The 19,945-nt window shown below is 56.7% G+C and overlaps 1 protein-coding gene across 1 annotated transcript in view; it reads right to left on the bottom strand.

Moving 5' to 3' along the window:
- The window catches only part of DNAH9 (dynein axonemal heavy chain 9), a 243,779-nt gene that overhangs the window by 184,094 nt on the left and 39,740 nt on the right, over positions 1 to 19,945 (bottom strand). Inside the window, exons 21-28 of the mRNA XM_054394050.1 lie at positions 16,785 to 16,915; positions 12,449 to 12,575; positions 9,992 to 10,144; positions 8,167 to 8,292; positions 7,338 to 7,577; positions 5,673 to 5,833; positions 3,296 to 3,452; positions 1,665 to 1,769 (exon numbers count right to left, since the gene is read on the bottom strand). Of these exons, the coding sequence (XP_054250025.1) occupies positions 1,665 to 1,769; positions 3,296 to 3,452; positions 5,673 to 5,833; positions 7,338 to 7,577; positions 8,167 to 8,292; positions 9,992 to 10,144; positions 12,449 to 12,575; positions 16,785 to 16,915 (1,200 nt within the window). The remainder of the gene's footprint in view (positions 1 to 1,664; positions 1,770 to 3,295; positions 3,453 to 5,672; positions 5,834 to 7,337; positions 7,578 to 8,166; positions 8,293 to 9,991; positions 10,145 to 12,448; positions 12,576 to 16,784; positions 16,916 to 19,945) is intronic.

Raw genomic sequence — 19,945 nt, 5'->3', positions numbered from 1 at the left:
CCCATGGACTGGGCACTGGTGAGGCTGCAACCTTGAATCCTGGGGTCAGTTTGGGCTCCTCACTCCAAGGAGGACATTGAGGGCTGGAGCAGGTCCAGAGAAGGGCAACAGAGCTGGGGAAGTGTCTGGAGAACAGGGCTGAGGAGGAGCAGCTGAGGGAGCTGGGGGTGTTCAGCCCGGAGGAGGCTGAGGGAGACCTCATTGCTCTCTACAGCTCCCTGAGAGGAGGCTGCAGCCAGGTGGGGGTTGGGCTCTGCTCCCTAGCATCAGGTGACAGAAGGAGAGGAAATGGCCTGAAATTGCAGCAGGGAAGGTTAGGTTGGAGAGGAGGAAAAAGGCTCACTGGGCACTGGCACAGGGCAGTGGTGGAGTCCCCATCCCTGGAGGTGATTAAAAGACATCTGGATGAGGAGTTTACAGCCATGGTCGTGTACAGGGAGATGTCCTCACTGCCCATGGCCACACCCTGACCCCTCTGCAGGGCTTCAGATGGGCTCCAGCCCTTGGTGCCATCCTGCTCCCAAAGCCCCGAGTGTGGCTGAGTCCAACCTGCTGTGCTGAGGGTTGGACTCGATGACCTCAGAGGCCTTTTCCAGCTGAAACACTTCTCTGATCCTCTCATTCTGCAGCAGCAGACAGGGCTGGGGCTCTACAAGTAATGAGCAGGGCAACCCCAGCACCTCTGGAAGACTCTGCTGGGTGTCACACAGCATTCTCCACTACAATGCACTGAAGGAATCAGCTGAGGAGCCAGGAAATTATTTCCATGGGGAAATGTCCCTGTGGAGCCAGGCACAGCTCAGAGAGCTTGCTCCTGGCTTTGCTCCACACTCTCAGGGTACTGTGAGCAAGCACACAAGTGAGGGCTGCAGACCTGCTGTGGGTTCTGGCACCAGGTGCCACCCATCTGTCAGCAGCTCTCAGGAACACCAGACTGTGCCCATAGGAATGATGTCCCTTGGCCTGGAAGAGCCTCCAAAGCCACTGCACAGAGCTCTCACTGGAGACTCAAAGAATGGGTTGGGTTGGAAGGGACTTTAAAGCTCATCCAGTTCCAACCCCCTGACACCTCCCACTAGCCCAGGTGGCTCAAGGCCTCATCCAGCCTGGCCTTGAACACCTCCAGGAAGGTGGCATCCACAGTCTCCCTGGGCAACCTCTGCCAATCCCTGACCACTCTTGCAGTAAAGAAATTTTTCCTCATCTCCAACCTAACCCTCCCCTGGCACAATTTCAGGTCATTTCCTCTCCTTCTCTCACCTGAGACTAGGGAGCAGAGCCCAACCCCCACCTGGCTCCAGCCTCCTCTCAGGAGCTGTAGAGAGCAATGAGGTCTCCCTCAGCCTCCTCTTCTCCACACCAAACACCCCCAGCTCCCTCAGCTGCTCCTCCCCAGCCCTCTTCTCCAGACCCTTCCCCAGCTTTGTTGCCCTTCTCTGGACCTGCTCCAGCCCTCAATGTCCTTCTTGGAGTGAGAGACCCAAAACTGAACTCAGTACTCAAGCTGTGCCCTCAGCAGTGCCCAGTGCAAGAGCACAATCACTGCTCTGGTCCTGTTGGTCACATTATTGCTGCTCTAGGCCAGGATGCTGATAGCTTTCTTGACACCACATCTACCCAGCTCTGCCCTGGCTGTAGCTATCTGCCAGCATTTCTGCACTCACCTGCACAGCCACCACAGACAGGACCTCAACTGAGATCCTGTTAAATTCATCAAAGCAGCCCCAGGCTCCTGTCTGGGCAAGGCCTTTGTAAATATTCCCACAGGACTGAAAAAGAAAGGAAAAATTACAATTAAAGAGGTAAATCAGCAATGGAATCAACTGCAGCCCAGAAATAGACTGCACTGCCCAGCCTGGCTACTGACAGCACTTGGGAGCCTGTGGTGGGATGCAGAGAAGCAGAGAGGGGTAGCAGGCACAGCTCAGGGACAGCAGTGAAAGGCCTGCACCTTTTGCCACTTGGGTTGCTGGTTGCTGTGATCCATCTGAGCACTGCTTCCACTGAAGGGTCACCTGGGAGGTCCTGCTGGCCCCACTCCTGGCAGAGCCCACAAGCTGAGGTCACCAAAATCACAGCACTGTGCCAGCCTGGCAGAGAGAAGACTCAGCCCAGCAGTGATTCCAAACCTGCCTGGACATTGTGAGCCTGGGCAACCTGCTCTGGGTGACCATGGAGGGGGTCCCAGGAGAGCTGGGGAAGGACTTTGGACAAGGGCTGGGAGTGCCAGGATGAGGGACAATGGACTTGAGCTGGGAGAGGGGAGATTGAGAGGGGAGATGAGGAAGAAATTGTTGAGACTGAGGGTGGGGAGAGACTGGCACAGGTTGCCCAGGGACGCTGTGGCTGTCCCCTGCCTGGAGGTGTTCAAGGCCAGGCTGGATGAGGCCTTGAGCAAGCTGTGCTGGTGGGAGGTGTCCCTGCCCATGGCAGGGGTTGGAACTGGATGAGCTTTGAGGTCCCTTCCAGCCCAACCCATTCTGTGAATCTATGACTCTGCTTTAGCAGGGGACTTGGATTAGATGATCTCCAGAGGCCCTTTCCCACCCACGACCTCACAGTGAGCCTTCAGTATTCTGCAGTGGCTGAAGGTTCCGCACACCCTGGGTGGAAGGGCCTAAGGGGGTAGGACAAGAGGCAAGGGTTTGGAACTGGAGCTGGGCAGAGTTAGGTTGGACATCAGGAGGAAGGTCTGCACAGTGAGGCTGGGGAGACACTGGAACAGGTTGCCCTGTTGTGATTGAGGTCCCATCTCTGGACACATTCAAGATCAGACTTGATGTGGCTCTGGGCAGTCTGATCTAGCTGGACGTGTCCCTGCTGCCTGCAGAGGGGTTGGCCTTTGGAGGGTCCCTTCCAACCTGATGTGTTCTGGGATTCTTATTCTGGGAGAGCATCTGAGGAAAGCGGGACAGCTCCCTCCCCAGGGGTCTATGCCAAGAACAGGGCTTTAATATCAGCAGAACCTTGGTCCCAACAGAACAGACCAAAGTGTTGGGAGCTTTTCATGTGGAACGTAACCCCAGAAGGGAAGGGGAGAGCTTAATGAGGCAGAGAGGACAGTTTGAGTCTCTGCCTACTGAAACACCTTGTGCAGGTCTCAGAGAAGAATAAGGAGGAGGAGGAAAAGGAGTTGAGTAGAAGGAAAATGAGTTGAGTAGAAAGAGAAGGAGATAAAGGAGCTGAGTAAAAAGAAGAGTAGCAGGACTTTGAGGAGAGGTGAAGGATCAGGCTGATCTCAGCTGGATCATCCTTCAGGTTCCATCAGGCCAGGCAGGCTGAGGTGCAGCAGTACCTTGTAGTCCATCTGCTCAGAGCAGTTGAAGACGTAGACCATGATGCCCAGGGCTCGCCCCAAGTCTTTCGTGGTCTCTGTCTTGCCAGTGCCTGCAGGCCCTGCAGGTGCTCCACTCATGGTGAGGTGCAGTGACTGGGTCAGGGTGATGTAGCACCTGCCACAGCCAGACATGGGGGGAAAAAGCAAAGAGGCTGAGACTTGGCCCAACAGGTCACTGCTGGGCTGCAGAGAAAGGCCCAGGAGCCCCCCAGGGTTCATGCCAAAGCTGAAGGCCCCTTTGGGCATTCAGCCATTAGAGTCCCTTGGACATTCAGCTGTTAGGGTCCCCTTGGACATTCAGCCATTAGGGTCCTCTTGGGCATTCAGCCATTAGGGTCCCCTTGGACATTCAGCCATGAGGGTCCTCTTGGGCATTCAGGCATTAGGGTCCTCTTGGGCATTCAGCCATGAGGGTCCCTTGGGCATTCAGCCATTAGGGTCCCCTTGGACATTCAGCCATGAGGGTCCCTTGGGCATTCAGCCATTAGGGTCCCCTTGGACATTCAGCCGTTAGGGTCCCTTGGACATTCAGCCATTAGGGTCCTCTTGGGCATTCAGCCATTAGGGTCCCCTTGGACATTCAGCCATTAGAGTCCCTTGGACATTCAGCCGTTAGGGTCCCTTGGACATTCAGCCATTAGGGTCCTCTTGGGCATTCAGGCATTAGGGTCCCTTGGGCATTCAGCCGTTAGGGTCCCTTGGACATTCAGCCGTTAGGGTCCTCTTGGGCATTCAGCCATTAGAGTCCCTTGGACATTCAGCCATTAGGGTCCCCTTGGGCATTCAGGCATTAGGGTCCCTTGGACATTCAGCCATTAGGGTCCCCTTGGGCATTCAGCCATTAGAGTCCCTTGGACATTCAGCCGTTAGGGTCCCTTGGACATTCAGCCGTTAGGGTCCCCTTGGGCATTCAGGCATTAGGGTCCCCTTGGACATTCAGCCGTTAGGGTCCCCTTGGACATTCAGCCATTAGGGTCCTCTTGGGCATTCAGCCATTAGAGTCCCTTGGACATTCAGCCGTTAGGGTCCCCTTGGACATTCAGCCATTAGGGTCCCTTGGACATTCAGGCATTAGGGTCCCCTTGGACATTCAGCCGTTAGGGTCCCTTGGACATTCAGCCATTAGGGTCCCCTTGGGCATTCAGCCATTAGAGTCCCTTTGGACATTCAGCAGCAGCTCTGCCCAGCCCTCTTTGCTCCAAAAAGTATCTTCCCTCCACCATGGTCACCCCAGTCTCCTTGGCTTGGGGCTTTGGCTTCTCATACCAATTGTTGACACTGAGCACATCCCAGACAGGATGGGAGATGGGCAGGTCTGATGGAAGACCTTCCTTTTGCTTCCCAAGGGATCCCACTCCCCATGCTGACAGAAGCCTGCTCAGATGGCAGGCAGTGACAGAGCCTGGATGCCAGCAGCTCGAGAGAGGTTCTAATTCCCCTCTGCTCTGCAATACTGAGGCCACATCTGGAGTACTGTGTCCAGTCCTGGCCTTCCCAGTTTAAGAGAGACAGGGAACTACAGGAGACAGTCAGATGGATGGCAGAGAGCCACTCAACACTGCAGCAAGCCCCAGAGCTTCTCCATCACACTGATGATGGACACCAGGGAGGTGCCTCCACGTGGGGGTCTGTAATCCCTGTCCAAACCACAGAGCTTTCAGAAGGACATGGAACTGCTGGGGCAGGTCCAGAGGAGACCACGAGGATGATCAGAGGGCTGGAAAAACTCTCCTACAAAGACAGGCTGGGAGAGTTGGGGCTGTTCAGGCTGGAGAGGAGAAGGCTGCAGGGAGACCTTAGAGCTGCATTTCAGTATCTGAAGAGGACCTACAGGCAAGCTGGGGAGGGACTGTTCAGAAGGGCTGTGGAGACAGGACCAGGGGCAATAATTTGAAACTGGAGCAGGGCAGAGTTAGGTTGGAGATCAGGAGGAAGTTCTGCACAGTGAGGCTGGGGAGACACTGGAACAGGTTGCTCAGGGAGGTGCTTGAGGCTCTGTCCCTGGAGACCTTCAAGGTCAGGCTTGATGTGGGTGTCCCTGCTGAGTGCAGGCTGGCTTTGAGCTGGGAGAGGGGAGATTCAAACTGGAGATGAGGAAGAAATTCTTTCCAGTGAGGGTGGGGAGAGACTGGAACAAGTTGCCAGGGAGGCTGTGGATATGTGTTCAAGGCCAGGCTGGATGAGGCCTTGAGCAAGCTGGGCTGGTGGGAGGTGTCCCTGCCCATGGCAGGGGATTGGAGCTGGAGGATCTTTGAGGTCCCTTCCAACCCAACCCATTCTGTGACTCCAGGATTGTCTCCCTGCTGGCAGAGCCCATCTGGGCCCCCAGACTCACCTGTCAGTCAGGGGGGTGATCACCAGCCGAGGGGTGTTGCCAAGGTACTCGTAGGAGTACAGGAATTGGGCATCACAGATGTTGGCAAAGCAGTGCCCCTCCTCCTCGGCCCACCTGTGCCGCAGCTGGGACTGCCAGATGAACGCCTGGGCACTGTCCACCTGCAACAGACACAGCACCAGCAGGGCACAGCTGGGGACCTCAGCACATACCCCTGGGGGAGCACAGCTGCTGGGAGGTGGTCACCAAGGGTGGGCTGCTCTGCACTGCAGAAGCAGCTGTGGTGAGGAATGAAACCTCCCTGCCAGGTGGGGGGAAAGGTCATCTCCCTGTCTAGTCAGACGTCATGGTACTGGTGAGAGAGGAAAGGTCCATGCCCAGGAGAGCAGCACAAACAGACTCTTCATGAGAAGACAGAAGGCCATGAGGAGGCTCTTGCCTCTTCCCTAGGCTGCCTAGGCAGGGCTGGGGACTGGGTGACAAGGACAGCCATGGGAAGCACTCTCTCACAGCCAGCAGGCAGCCCCAGGAGATGGTCTGTGTCACCACAACCAAAGCACCACCAATGCCAGCTGAGCCATGCAGGCAGAAAGCCTGCAAGCAGCCTGATGTGCTCCAGAAGGACACAGAGGAGCAGAGTCACAACCAGCACATGCAGGGCACCTTCCCACCCACCTGCAGGGCTGGACACTTTGCAGCTTCAGGGACAGAGGAGTAGCACTAGAGATCTGTGCAGGACAAGAGGCCTAAAGGTCCCACACCAGATCAAGGGTGACCCCTGGAGCCTCAATGCTTCTCCTGACTTTATAAAGAGTGTGGCCAGCAGGGCAAGGGATGTTCTCCTCCCCCTCTACTCTGCACTAGTGAGGCCACATCTGGAGTCCTGAGTTCAGTTCTGGGCTCCTCAGTCCAAGATGGACAGGGAACTGCTGGAGAGAGTCCAGGGGAGGCTGCAAAGCTGCTGAGGGGCCTGGAGCAGCTCTGTGAGGAGCAAAGGCTGAGAGCCCTGGGGCTGAGAGCTTGCAGAAGAGCAGCCCCAGAGGGCATCTCAGCAATGCTCAGCAAGAGCTAAAGGAGCTGTGGGGGGCAAGAGGCTGGGGCCAGACTCTGCTCAGTGGTGCCCAGGGACAGCACAAGGGGCAAGGGACACAAACCAGAACCCAGGAGGTTCCATCTGAGCAGGAGGAGAAAGTTGTTTGTTGTGAGGGTGCTGGAGGCCTGGAGCAGGCTGCCCAGAGAGGTTGTGGAGTCTCCTTGTGTGGAGAGCTTCCAACCCCCCCTGGGCATTGTGCTCCTGGGCAAGCTGCTGTGGGTGCCCTGCTGGAGCAGGGCTTGGACTGGGTGAGCTCCAGAGGTCCTCTCCAACCCCACCCTGCAGGGGTTCTCAGTAAAGCCATAACTGAGACTGCATCCAGCAGCCTCCCAGCACAACCTCCTCCTCCACCAGCACAGGGTCACCCTTGCTCCCAGTGCCAGTCTGTGGCAGGCACAAGCAGCCCGTTGCTGCTGCAGGATCATGGCACAGAACAGCACTTTAGGCTTATGGAGGTCTTCTGCCTCCTCACCACAAGCACTGTGGAAGTAAATTCAGTGCTGTGTCTGCTGCTGGGCCAGCCTCCTGGCTGCCCTGTGAGGCCAACAGCCAGGCCAGCACAGCTCACTCACCTTCTGCGCTATCATCCTGGCCACCACGTCCCTGGCATGCACGTCAATGGTGCAGAGGGTCATGATCTTCTGCCTGTCCCCCTTGGAGAGCTGCCCCAGCAGCATGGTGACCAGGGTGTTCAGCTGGGCCACCTGCTTCTTGTGGTACTCCTTCATTGCATTCTCATAGCCCTCCTCCACCCTGCTGAAGGCAATCCCAACCTCGGTCGTCCACCAGATCTGGCTGGAGGTGAGAGCCACCTAGAGAAATGGAGAGCAGCAGAGCTCTCTGAGGGCTAGCAGCTGAAGGGTGAAGTGTCCATGCCTTGAAGTGTTTTGTCACACAGCAGTCAGGACATGAGGGATCTGCCCTGTGAGGTTCAGTTAGATCCTCAGCTCAGTACACCAGCAGCTTTCACCTGCTCAGCACAGCAGCAGAGGTGAAGCAGGAGACCACAAGGTTGCCAGAGGTGTATCTGAGGGGCTCTTTGACCTCACCAGGCCCCACCACTTTGTTTTCCTGCTGCATCTCTCACTTCTCGGGGTGCAGAGAGCTCCCATGAGCCATGGGTGCAGCAGGCACTGCCCAAGCCCCCAGGCTCTGTAAGCCAACCAAGTGCATATCATCCCAGGACCCCCTGGGATCCCTGAGCATGGAGCTCAGCCTGGAAACTCCATCAGGAGACTGCCAGGGTAAAGAGCAACTCATCCTGCCTCTCTCCTGGATGGCACAGTGGAGGCCAGAAGCATCCCCATCCACAGCAGGAGGCCATCACTGGGAGAAGGGAGGGTCAGAACTGGAGGGGAAGCCCAGAGCTGCCTTCCCCACTGGCAGCTGTGTGGCAGATACCTGGGCAGGGTAGTCAAAGAGCCACTGCTCCCTTGGCTTCTCTTCATAAGCCATGACAGCTTCTGCCATCTGGGCTCGCACTGTGGCCCTCATGCTGTCCAGCACATGGTTCAGCCAGACCTCAACCTGGAGAGCAGATGAAAGCAGAGCAACACATTGGCTTTTCCTAAGCACCTTTGGTAATCAGAGTCACAGACTGCACTGGCTTGGAAGGGACCCTCCAAGGTCATCATCTCCACCTCCTCTGCAGGCAGCAGGGACACCTCCAGCTACAGCAGGTTGCTCAGGACCACATCAAGTCTGACCTTGAATGTCTCCAGGGATGGAGCCTCCACCACCTCCCTGGGCAACCTGTTCCAGTGTCTCCCCAGCCTCACTGTGCAGAACTTCCTCCTGATCTCCAACCTAACTCTGCCCTGCTCCAGTCCCAAACCATTGCCCCTGGTCCTATCCCCACAGCCCTTCTGAACAGTCTCTCCCCAGCCTGCCTGTAGGTCCTCTTCAGGTACTGAAAGGCTGCTCTAAGGTCTCCCTGGAATCTTCTCCAGGCTGAACAGCCCCAACTCTCCAGCCTGTCCCCACAGTGAGTGCAGGCAAGGGGATAAGCACCTGGAGTCCCACAAGCCTCATAGCCTCCTTCAGACAGGGAGGCATTAGCCAGCTCTGCAGGACTGGATCTGTTTCCAGACACCAGGAGGAGAAGACAGATTGGTTTTGAACTCCAACTGTAGGACAAACTAAAATGAACTCCAGTGATGAGTATTTAAATTTACAGTGTTCCACCTCCAGGCCATGGCAGAATCACTGGTGGCAGTTGGGCACAATGTGCCAGCAGCAGGAGGGAGCTGCTGCCAAACTTGGGAAGCCAATTCCTGCTCTGTTGGGTATGTCACAGGCTCAGATCTCCCTCTGAAGATCCTTTAAAAGCTAAGCTCCATCACTGGGGAGCTCAGGAGCTGGCATCTTGTACTTCAGTTTCCTACAGTAGCCCATGGAGAAAAGTGCAAGCAGGGGAACAGGAGAGGTGAGCAGCCGTGAGCCATGGGATAGCCATGGGCCCTTGTGGGCAAGAAGGCAAACAGCATCCTGAGGTGCACTGAGCAGAGTGTGGCCAGCAGAGAGGTTCTTTTTCCCCTTTACCCTGTCTCAGGGAGGCCACCTCTGGAGTCCTGGGTCCAGTTCTGGGCTCCCCAGTTCCAGAGGGACAGGGAACTGCTGGAGAGAGTCCAGGGGAGGCTGCAAAGCTGCTGAGGGGCCTGGAGCAGCTCTGTGAGGAGCAAAGGCTGAGAGCCCTGGGGCTGAGAGCCTGCAGAAGAGCAGCCCCAGAGGGCATCTGAGCAATGCTCAGCAAGAGCTAAAGGAGCTGTGGGGGGCAGGAGGCTGGGGCCAGACTCTGCTCAGTGGTGCCCAGGGACAGCACAAGGGGCAAGGGGCACAAAGTGAAACCCAGGAGGTTGCATCTGAGTAGGAAGAGAAAATTCTTTGTTGTGAGGGTGCTGGAGGCCTGGAGCAGGCTGCCCAGAGAGGTTGTGGAGAGCTTCCAACCTGGCCTGGCCATTGTGCTGCTGGGCAAGATGCAAGCTGCTGTGGGTGCTCTGCTGGGGCAGGGGCTTGGACTGGGTGATCTCCAGAGGTCCCTTCCAACCCCTACCATTCTGTGATTCTACATTTCACACCTGATCTCATCTTGGGAAAGGAGGAGGGGCTGTGAGCAACCTGCTCTGGTTGGGGATGTCCCTGCTGGCTGCAGGGGTTGGACTGGAGGAGCTTTGAAGGTCCCTTCCCACCCAACCCATCCCATGGCAGACAAGGTCTCTGCTCCCACCTGCCCACTGCAGTCGCAGGGCTGGCTGAAGCTGACATACTCCTCCTCACCACTGTACATTCCCAGGCCAACCTTGGTTGGCTTCTGCTCAGAATCCAGCTGGAATTCCATCTTGGCCAAGTTGTCAAAGAGTTTGGACAGATGGCGTTGTACCTGCAAAGGAAATTGGAGAAACAGAGTGAGTGAGAGAGGCCCAGCAGGATGGAGGTCACCCTGCATGGCACAGCTCAGCCACTGGCACAGAGCATGGCCCTGCACAGCCTGGCAGCAACACCTCTCATGCATGGCCAGGGCACTGCCAGTGAAAGCCTCTTCTGCTGTCTCTCCTAACACATCTTGGAGTGCTGTGTCCGGCTCTGGGGCCCTCAACACAGGAAGGTCCTGGAGCTGCTGGAGAGGGTGCAGAGGCCACCAAAGATGGCTGGAGAACCTCCCCTGTGTGGACAGGCTGGGAGAGTTGGGGCTGTTCAGCCTGGAGAAGAGAAGGCTCCAGGGAGACCTCAGAGCATCCTTCCAGGAGAGCTGGGGAGGGACTTTGGACAAGGGCTGGGAGTGCCAGGATGAGGGACAATGGCTTTGAGCTGGGAGAGGGGAGATTGAGAGTGGAGAGGAGGAAGAAACTCTTGAGAGTGGTGAGAGACTGGATCAGGCTACCAGGGGATGTAGTTGAGTCCCAGCATGGTGGGGTGGGAAGGGACCTCTGGGCATCATCCAGTCCAAGCCCCTGATCCAGCAGAGCACCCACAGCAGCTTGCCCAGGAGCAGAATGCCCAGGGGGGGTTGGAAGCTCTCCACACAAGGAGACTCCACAACCTCTCTGGGCAGCCTGCTCCAGGCCTCCAGCACCCTCACAACAAACAACTTTCTCCTCCTGCTCAGATGCAACCTCCTGGGTTCCACTTTGTGCCCCTTACCCCTTGTGCTGTCCCTGGGCACCACTGAGCAGTCTGGCTCCAGCCTCTTGCCCCCCACAGCTCCTTTAGCTCTTGCTGAGCATTGCTGAGATGCCCTCTGGGGCTGCTCCTCTCAGAGCTTACTCACTTCTGGAAGATGGAATTTGCTACAGAATTAATTCTTTATCCAACACTCTCCACTTGCTGTGGACATCTGGATTGGCTTTCCATATCATGGTCAGGATTAGTGCTGAGTCCCAACCACCAGCCAGAGCAGGGCATTGCCAGGCAAAGTTGCTGAGGTCTCCTGGACCACTAATAATCAACCCTAATGCTGCAGGACCTCTGCCCAGTGGGGACAGGAGGTGACTGTGCTGCTGTGGGGAATGGGGGAAGAGCACAGTGAAGCCATCCCCCAAGCCAGGAAGGGTCACTGCAAGTTCCTCCACGGACCAGTGGACATGAAAGATGTGGACTTGTTGGAGTGGGGCTAGAGGGGGCCACGAAAATTAATTGAGGGACAGAATCCCTCTGCTGTGAGGCCAGGCTGAGTGAGTTGAACCTCGTCAGTGTAGAGAAGAGAAGGCTCCAGGGAGACCTTCTGGTGGCCTTGCAGTGCTTCAAAGCTGATCAGAAAGCTGGGGACAGAGTTTTGAGCAGAGCCTGTGGTGACAGGACAAGAGGGGATGGTTTGGACTCAAAGAGGGAGATTCAGAGTGGAGACAAGGGAGAAATGTTTGACACTAAGGGTGGAGAGAGCCTGGAACAGGTCACGCAGAGAAGCTGTGGATGTCCTCCTCTGGATGTGTTCATGGCCAGGCTGGATGAGGCCCTGAGCAACCTGGACTGGTGGAGGTTGTCTCTGCCCATGGCCACTCCATGGTTCTATGCTGCAGCCATCCAGTGCAGTCCCCAGGAGGGAAGGTCCATGTGGAGTGATGTCCCCACACATGGCACTTAGTACCATCCCCAGAAACCAGCCTGGAGAGGAGGAGCCTCTCAGGCACATGGTGCAGAAGTCCAGTGCAGGAGACCCAGAGCCACTGCCTGACCACCAGCTGCCCTGCCTCTTGCAGGCTGACCTCTTCTCACCTCTGCAATCATCCCAAAGGCTTCTCCATGGGGGAAGGAAGAAGCAGCTGCCTAGGAAATGACTCCTCTGGCTAGATAAGAGATCTCTGCAGATCAGCTGTTTGGTGGCATCTCAGGTTGGGGACCCAAGGTCAGCAACAAGTTTGGGCTGACTCTCCAGAGAGATGGATTCCTCCCACCTCCCTGTAGCCCAGCAGGAACAAAGCCACTGTCTTCATGGCATCCAAAAGCTCTCTCTGCTCTGGGCAGTGCTTTCAGAGCCATCTGCAAACAACACCAGGGTGAGATCAGGCAGCACACAGCGCAGGTGCTGCCCTTCGGAGATGACAGATGAGGGCCAGCTGTGAGAGCTGTCACCAAGCCAAGGGAAGGTGGGAGACAAAGCACTGAAGGAAAGCCAAGCTATAGAAGAGGCCCAAGACAGCATCTTCCACATGACATCAGTGACAAAGGGGATGCAGAGGAGGCTCACCAGCTGGGGGTTGGTGCCATTGGAAAGGATATCCAATAAATCTGCAGAAGAAATGAAGTAGAACCTGGGGAAGGCCAACCTCTTCATGTCCAAATATTCAGCCAAAGCCTTCTCACACAGCAACAACCTGGGGAGACAAAGCAGGTGAGCAGAGCCTGGGACAGGAGGGAAAATGTCCTCTCCCATCTCATGCTGCAGTTTGGCTTGTAGAGCAAACTGCCCCAGTGTGGGGAACTGCCAGGCATGAGCTGGGCACAGGGACTGGTCCTCTAGAGCACCTAGAGTCATAGAGGGCACTGGGGTGGAAGGGACCTTTAGAGGTCATCCAGTCCAACCCCTTCAGTCAGCAGGGACATCTCCAGCTCGAGCTGACTGTGAATGGGGCCTCGTGGGATGGGGCCTCCATGGCCTCCCTGAGCAACCTGTTCCAGTGCTCCACCACCCCCACAGTAAAGAATTTCTTCCTGATGTCCAACCTAAATCTCTGCTTCTCTAGTTTCAGACCATTACCATCACTGTATCTCCAGGAATGGTTTTCTTCCAGTCTAACACAGGTAGAGGCTTTAAAGATTTGTAGGATATCAGGAAGAGGATCTCTGTCCAATTCATTTACCAATTTCATAAAACCACAGAATGGGTTGGGAGGGACCTGAAAGCTCCTCCAGTTCCAAACCCCTGCCATGGGCAGGGACACCTCCCACCAGCACAGCTTGCTCAAGGCCTCATCCAGCCTGGCCTGGAACACCTCCAGGCAGGAGACAGCCTCAGCTGTCCCTGGGCAACCTGTGCCAGTCTCTCCCCACCCTCATTCTCAACAATTTCTTCATCCTCTCCACTCTCAATCTCCCCTCTCCCAGCTCAAAGCCATTGTCCCTCATCCTGGCACTCCCAGCCCTTGTCCAAAGTCCTCCCCAGCTCTCCTGGAGCCCCTTCAGCTACTGGAAGGCTGCTCTGAGGTCTCCCTGGAGCCTTCTCTTCTCCAGCCTGAACAGTCCCAACTCTCTCAGCCTGTCCCCACAGCAGAGCTTCTCCAGCCCTCTGATCATCCTCATGGCCTCCTCTGGAGCCTCTCCAGCAGCTCCAGGTCCTTCTTGTGCTGGGGGCCCCAGAGCTGGAGGCAGTGCTGCAGGTGGGGTGTGAGCAGAGCAGAGCAGAGGGGCAGAATCCCCTCCCTGTGCTGCTGCTCTCCCTGCTCTGGATGCAGCTCAGCACACAGCTGGCTCTGGGCTGCCAGTGACCATTGCTGGCTCCTGGGGGTAGTTTGTGTGCTCTCAGATGCTTATCTGGCTGGGATGACTCCAATAAACTGGAGGCAACTCCAGGAGCCTTTCTCTGTCCATGCTTTTATTATTTCTGTTTTATTCCAAAGCAGACCTGTCAGCTTTGCCCCACTGGGGCCAAGTCACAAACCCTCTGTTCTTTGTGAGCTTTTGAATGCTGCTGCATGGCAAAGGTCTCACTCAGGCTCATGTTAGTCCCAAAATGCTGCACTTAAGATACAAGGCCTGGCAATTGGTAGCCAGCTAAAAGCTACCATTTAGGCTTTGTGTAACTCCTCAGTGCCAGGTTAGAGGTACAGGGTCCTGCATCTCCCACACCACCAACACAGCCACAGCAACCCAGCAACCTGAGCTGGATGACCTCTGGAGGTCCCTTCCAACCCAGCCTGTTCTGTGACTCTGTCCTTGCTCTGCTGTCAGGGCCAAACAGCCCCAGAGTCAGGAAGCCTGACAAAAACCAGGAACAGGGCTGGAACAAGAGGCCAGGAAGGGCTTGCAGCCTAAGCTCCTGTCTTAGGCCAGCTCAGAACTGCCACAGCTGGCTTCATGCTGGGATGGAAGCTTCCATCACTGCTACTGTCCCAGCAAGCCACATTTTGAAGTCTGATTCAGATCTGCTCAGCTTTTTGTGCTGGTGAAGCCTGGAAGGGGACTTGTTTGCTCTGATCTGCAATCAAGCTCCTGGTGCTCTGATACCAACAACACAGTGAGAAACACCAACACTGTGAGGAACACGGGCCTCAGCTGACCACAACCAGAAGAAAGCTCTGCTGAAATGGGTTGTGACTGACACAGCTCTCAGGTTCACTCTGAAATGTGTTCCATGTGGAGGAGCTCCTGTGAGGAGCGTGGCCCCCTTGGGGCACCAAGGCCTTTCCCAGACAGCCTCCTTACAGCACCTCTGGAGGGTGGACCTGCAGGGGCTCAGCTCTCCTGCAGGGGTCCCTGCCTGGGCTGCCAACAGCTACTGCAGACTCTGATGTGGGGTGCAGCAGGGCCACAGGCTGCTGGCACCAGACAATGCCCTGCTGCTGGCACCAGAGAATGCCATGCTACTGGCACCAGAGAATGTCCTGCTGCTGAGAATGCCCTACTGCTGGCACCAGACAATGCCCTGCTGCTGGCACCAGACAATGCCCTGCTGCTGAGAATGCCCTGCTGCTGGCACCAGAGAATGCCCTGCTGCTGGCACCAGACAATGCCCTGCGGCTGGCACCAGACAATGCCCTGCTGCTGGCACCAGAGAATGCCCTGCTGCTGGCACCAGACAATGCCCTGCTACTGGCACCAGACAATGCCCTGCTACTGGCACCAGAGAATGTCCTGCTGCTGAGAATGCCCTGCGGCTGGCACCAGACAATGCCCTGCTGCTGGCACCAGACAATGCCCTACTGCTGGCACCAGACAATGCCCTGCTACTGGCACCAGAGAATGTCCTGCTGCTGAGAATGCCCTACTGCTGGCACCAGACAATGCCCTGCTGCTGGCACCAGAGAATGCCCTGCTGCTGCCTGTGGAGAGCATTGCCCAGGGTGGGACAGGAACCTGCCAGAGCCCAGTGGAGGTCGGGGGTGGGGGAGGAGAGGCTCGGTGAGGAGAGGCTCAGAGACAGTGAGGTGGATTAGGAACTGGTTACAAGATAGAGTTCAAACAGTGGTGGTCAATGGTGCCAGGTCCAGCTGGAGAGCTGTAACTACTGGGGTCCCCCAGGGGTCAGTGCTGGCTCCAGTGCTGTTCAACATCTTCATCAATGACATTGATGAGGGGACAGAGTGTCTGCTCAGCAAGTTTGCTGATGACACCAAGCTGGGAGGCTTGGCTGATACAGTTGAAGGCTGTGCAGCCATCCAGCATGATTTGGACAGGCTGTGAGCTGGGCAGAGAGGAATCTAATGAGGTTCAACAAGGACAAGTGCAGAGTCCTGCACCTGGGGAGGAAGAATAACCTGCAGCAGTACAGGTTGGGAGGTGATCTGCTGGAGAGCAGCCCTGTGGAGAGGGACCTGGAAGTCCTGGTGGATAACAAGTTATCCATGGGACAGCAATGTGCCCTCATGGCCAAGAAGGCCAATGGGATCCTGGGCTGTATTAAGAAGAGTGTGTCTAGCAGATCCAGGGAGGTTCTTCTCCCCCTCTACTCTGCCCTGCTGAGACCTCATCTTGAGTACTGTGTTCAGTTTTGGACTCCCCAGTTTAGGAGGGACAGGGACCTGCTGGAGAAGGTCCAGCAGAGAGCTATGAGAATGATTAGGGGTGTGGAGCATGTACCTTATGAGGAAAGGCTGAGGGACCTGGGGCTGTTTAGTCTGGAAAAGAGAAGACTTAGAGGGGATTTAATAAATATTTATAAATATCTGAGGGCTGGGGGTCAGAGGGAGGGGACAGGGACAGGCTCTGCTTACTTGCTCCCTGCAACAGGACAAGGAGCAATGAATGTAAGCTGCACCACAGGAGGTTCCACCTCAGCACAAGGGGGACGTTCTTTACTGTAAGGGTCACAGACCACTGGAACAGGCTCCCCAGAGAGGTTGTGGAGTCTGCTTCTCTGGAGACTTTCAAGGCCTGTCTGGATGTGGTCCTGTGTGACCTGACCTAGACTGTATGGTGCTGCTCTGGCAGGGAGGTTGGACTCGATGATCTCCTTGGGTCCCTTCCAACCCCTAACATCCTGGAAGAGGAGGAGAGGGAGAGGGAGAGGAAGAGGGAGAGGGAGAGGGAGAGGAAGAGGGAGAGGGAGAGGGAGAGGGAGAGGGAGAGGGAGAGGGAGAGGGAGAGGGAGAGGGAGGGGAGAGGGAGGGGAGAGGGAGAGGGAGAGGGAGGGGAGAGGAGAGGGAGGGGAGAGGGAGGGGGAGAGGGAGAGGGAGGGGGAGAGGGAGAGGGAGAATGAGAGGGAGAGGGAGAGGGAGGGAAGAGGGAGAGGCGAGGAGAGGGAGGGGAGAGGGAGAGGAGAGGCAGAGGCAGGGGAAAGGCAGAGGAGAGGAATGGAATTCCTGGAGCACAGTTTAAACTCATTAGAGTCTCTGCCAAAATCCTGGGATTTCTGAAGCTCTGCTTACCTGCTCTGAATGTCCTCCAGCTGCTGGGACAGACCTGGTTTGCTGGTGGCCTCCAGCACGTTTGGGGTTCTCTGGGCCTCGTGGGCCAGCTCTCTGAAGTCCACATCGATGCCCTCAAAGCGTTTGGAGTCCTGCAGAGCAGCACAAGGAGCACAGTGAGGGTGAAACATGGATTGTGTGCTGAGACCCCACCCTGCAGGCACTGCCCTTGGGCTGAGGGCAAAGAGTCCCTGCCCTGGCCTTCTGTCCAGCACAGAGGGACCTCCCCAGCATCTCAGCAGGGCTCTTCTAGCCACATGCCCACAACACATTCCCCATGAGGCACCTGCCCCCTTCTCACTGCATCCCAAACAGGTCATGGATCAAGCCATGCAGGAGCCAATGCCTAGCACCAACCATTCTCAGGGGACCGAACTCCTCTCTGAAGTGCTCCTCACAGCTCTTCCTGCCCAGGGGCCAGAAGCAGTATCAACCCTCACTGGCCACAGCAGCAGGAGATGCTCCCATGGGGCAAAGGCTGCTGACCTCATGTGAGTTCATTCTTGCCCTCTGGCTATGGTGCAGGGCTCCCAGTGCCCATCCCTGGCACGGGAATGATGACACTTGCAGAGGAGAGCCCTCCCCTGCCTTCAGCAAGGCCTTGGGAACCCCATGATGGCAGCACAGAACAGGAGGAGGGGAGATTGAGACTGGAGAGGAGGAAGAAATTCTTTGCAGTGAGAATGGGGAGAGACTGGCACAGGTTGCCCAGGGAGGCTGTGGCTGTCCCCTGCCTGGAGGTGTTTCAGGCCAGGCTGGATGAGGCCTTGAGCAAGCTGTGCTGGTGGGAGGTGTCCCTGCCCATGGCAGGGGTCTGGAGCTGGATGAGCTTTGGGGTCCCTTCCAGCCCAACCCATTCTGTGATTCTATGCTGACAGTTGTGCTCTGCACCTAACCAGGACCCTGAATTCCTGGGAGTGACAAGGAGGAACAAACCAAGCTGTGGCCACAAGGTCTCTGCTCCTCCCTTCTGCCCCTCCTGGGTGAGGCAGGACACTGAACAGAAGCTCTCCAAGCTTTCCTGCTAACACTTCCATGTTAAGCTGTGTTTAGGCTGGGGGCCTGAGCCCTCCCTGCACACAAGCCATGGAGATGTGGCCTCCCACCCTGCCCCCACATCCTGCCCCAGCCCTGGATGAATCCTGAGGAGCTTCAGCCTCTAGAGGCTTTCAGCTTTATTTTCTCAGGAAGGAAAGAGGCTGACTCGTGCCAGCTGCCAGATGGGCACTGAGATGCAGACAGCTGCCCAGCAGGATGCAGATTGAATCCATGATGTGACTTTACACCTGCCTTTAGGGAGCTGCTGGATGCCCACAGCTCCCTGGCAAACAGGGCAGCCTCTGGAGCACTGCTTATGGGCACCTCAGCCTGCCCAGGGAGCCAGGTGTGCCTGCAGCTCCCCACAGCTCAGCAGGCACAGTCCAAGCAGGCCAGGGTGAAGGGATGGAGGCAGGGTGGTGGCTGGTCCAGGTGACACTGGGCTGAGCACATCCCCTCCTGGGTGTCAGTCCCCTGGCACTGCTGTCAGTGACCCTGAACCTGGGTGGGGACAGCAGTGACACAAAAACTGCAGACCACTCCTGACTGAAGGGCAGGGCCTGCAAGAGCAAGAGGAGGGTCTGCACCCATGGAGGAACAACCTCCTGCAGCAGGACAGCTGAGGGGGGACCTGCTGGGAAGAGCTCTGTGGAGAAGGACCTGGGAGTGCTGGGGGACAACAAATTCCCCATGAGCCAGAAATGTGCCCTGGTGGCCAAAAAGGCAAATGGCCTCCTGGGGTGCATGAAGAAGAGTGTGGCCAGCAGGGCAAGGGAGGTTCTTCTCCCCTCCCTAATCTGCCCTGGTGAGGCTACATCTGGAATCCTGGGACCAGTTCTGGGCTCCCCAGTTCCAGAGGGACAGGGAACTGCTGGAGAGAGTCCAGGGGAGGCTGCAAAGCTGCTGAGGGGCCTGGAGCAGCTCTGTGAGGAGCAAAGGCTGAGAGCCCTGGGGCTGAGAGCCTGCAGAAGAGCAGCCCCAGAGGGCATCTCAGCAATGCTCAGCAAGAGCTAAAGGAGCTGTGGGGGGCAAGAGGCTGGGGTCAGACTCTGCTCAGTGGTGCCCAGGGACAGCACAAGGGGCAAGGGGCACAAAGTGGAACCCAGGAGGTTGCATCTGAGCAGGAGGAGAAAGTTGTTTGTTGTGAGGGTGCTGGAGGCCTGGAGCAGGCTGCTCAGAGTGGAGAGCTTCCAACCCCCCCTGGGCATTGTGCTCCTGGGCAAGCTTGGACTGGGTGAGTTCCAGAGGTCCCTCCCAACCCCACCCTGCTGGGATTCTAGCATTGCCCATGTGGATGTGAGTGCCTTTGTAATGAAGGCAATCTGGAACTAGAGCGGAAGCTGGTTCCAGGGCAGCCCAGGAAGGTCACCCATAACACTGTTCCACTCTCCAAAGCAGGAGGTGGAGAACAGCTGCTCTCCCCCTGCCCCCCTGGGCAGAGAAGGGGATGCTGCAAAGTTGCCTGGTGCCAGCTCTGGTGTGCCAGTTTGCAATGTCTGAGTGACCATCCCAGTCCCCTTCCCTGTGAGGAGAGCAGGGACATGCCTGCAGCACTGGAGGAACCAGCAGCTCATGCTCCAGGAGCTCTGGGTCTGCGACACAGCAGTGGAGGGGAGGAATCAGGATCTCAGCTTGGCTCAGCCACCACCCACAGCACAACAACCTCCTGGGGCAGCACCAGGGAAACCACCACAGCTCTGAGGGAGCCTCCAACCCAGGAAGGCAGAAGGAGAAGTCCTGCTTTGGAGGACTTTCAGGCTGGGAGAGCTGGGGTAGTGCAGCCTTGTGGTAGTTTTAGGCTGTGCCTTGAAATTTTCCACAGATCCTGAACAGAAAGCAGTAGAATGTCAATAAATCAGCACTGGGTGTAAGCAGGAAAGGAATGAGCAGTTCTAAATACTCCCATTGGCTACAGCACAAACCCAGCCTGGGGCTGCAGGCAACTTACTCTCTTTTGGGCTGCCTGACTCTAGCAGGTACCTGCTCTGGCTTCTCTTGGCTCTGTGCCCCTGGCTGTGTTCTTTGCTGTGGCTGAGTATCTAATAAATAACTCCAACTCTCTGCTCTTGTCCCTTGTGTACAGG

Source organism: Indicator indicator, chromosome 29 (assembly GCF_027791375.1).
Source record: "Indicator indicator isolate 239-I01 chromosome 29, UM_Iind_1.1, whole genome shotgun sequence".
Classification (NCBI taxonomy): Eukaryota; Metazoa; Chordata; class Aves; order Piciformes; family Indicatoridae; genus Indicator; species Indicator indicator.
Note: the sequence above shows the minus strand (reverse complement) of the source record. Positions and strands in the feature narration are given on the sequence as shown.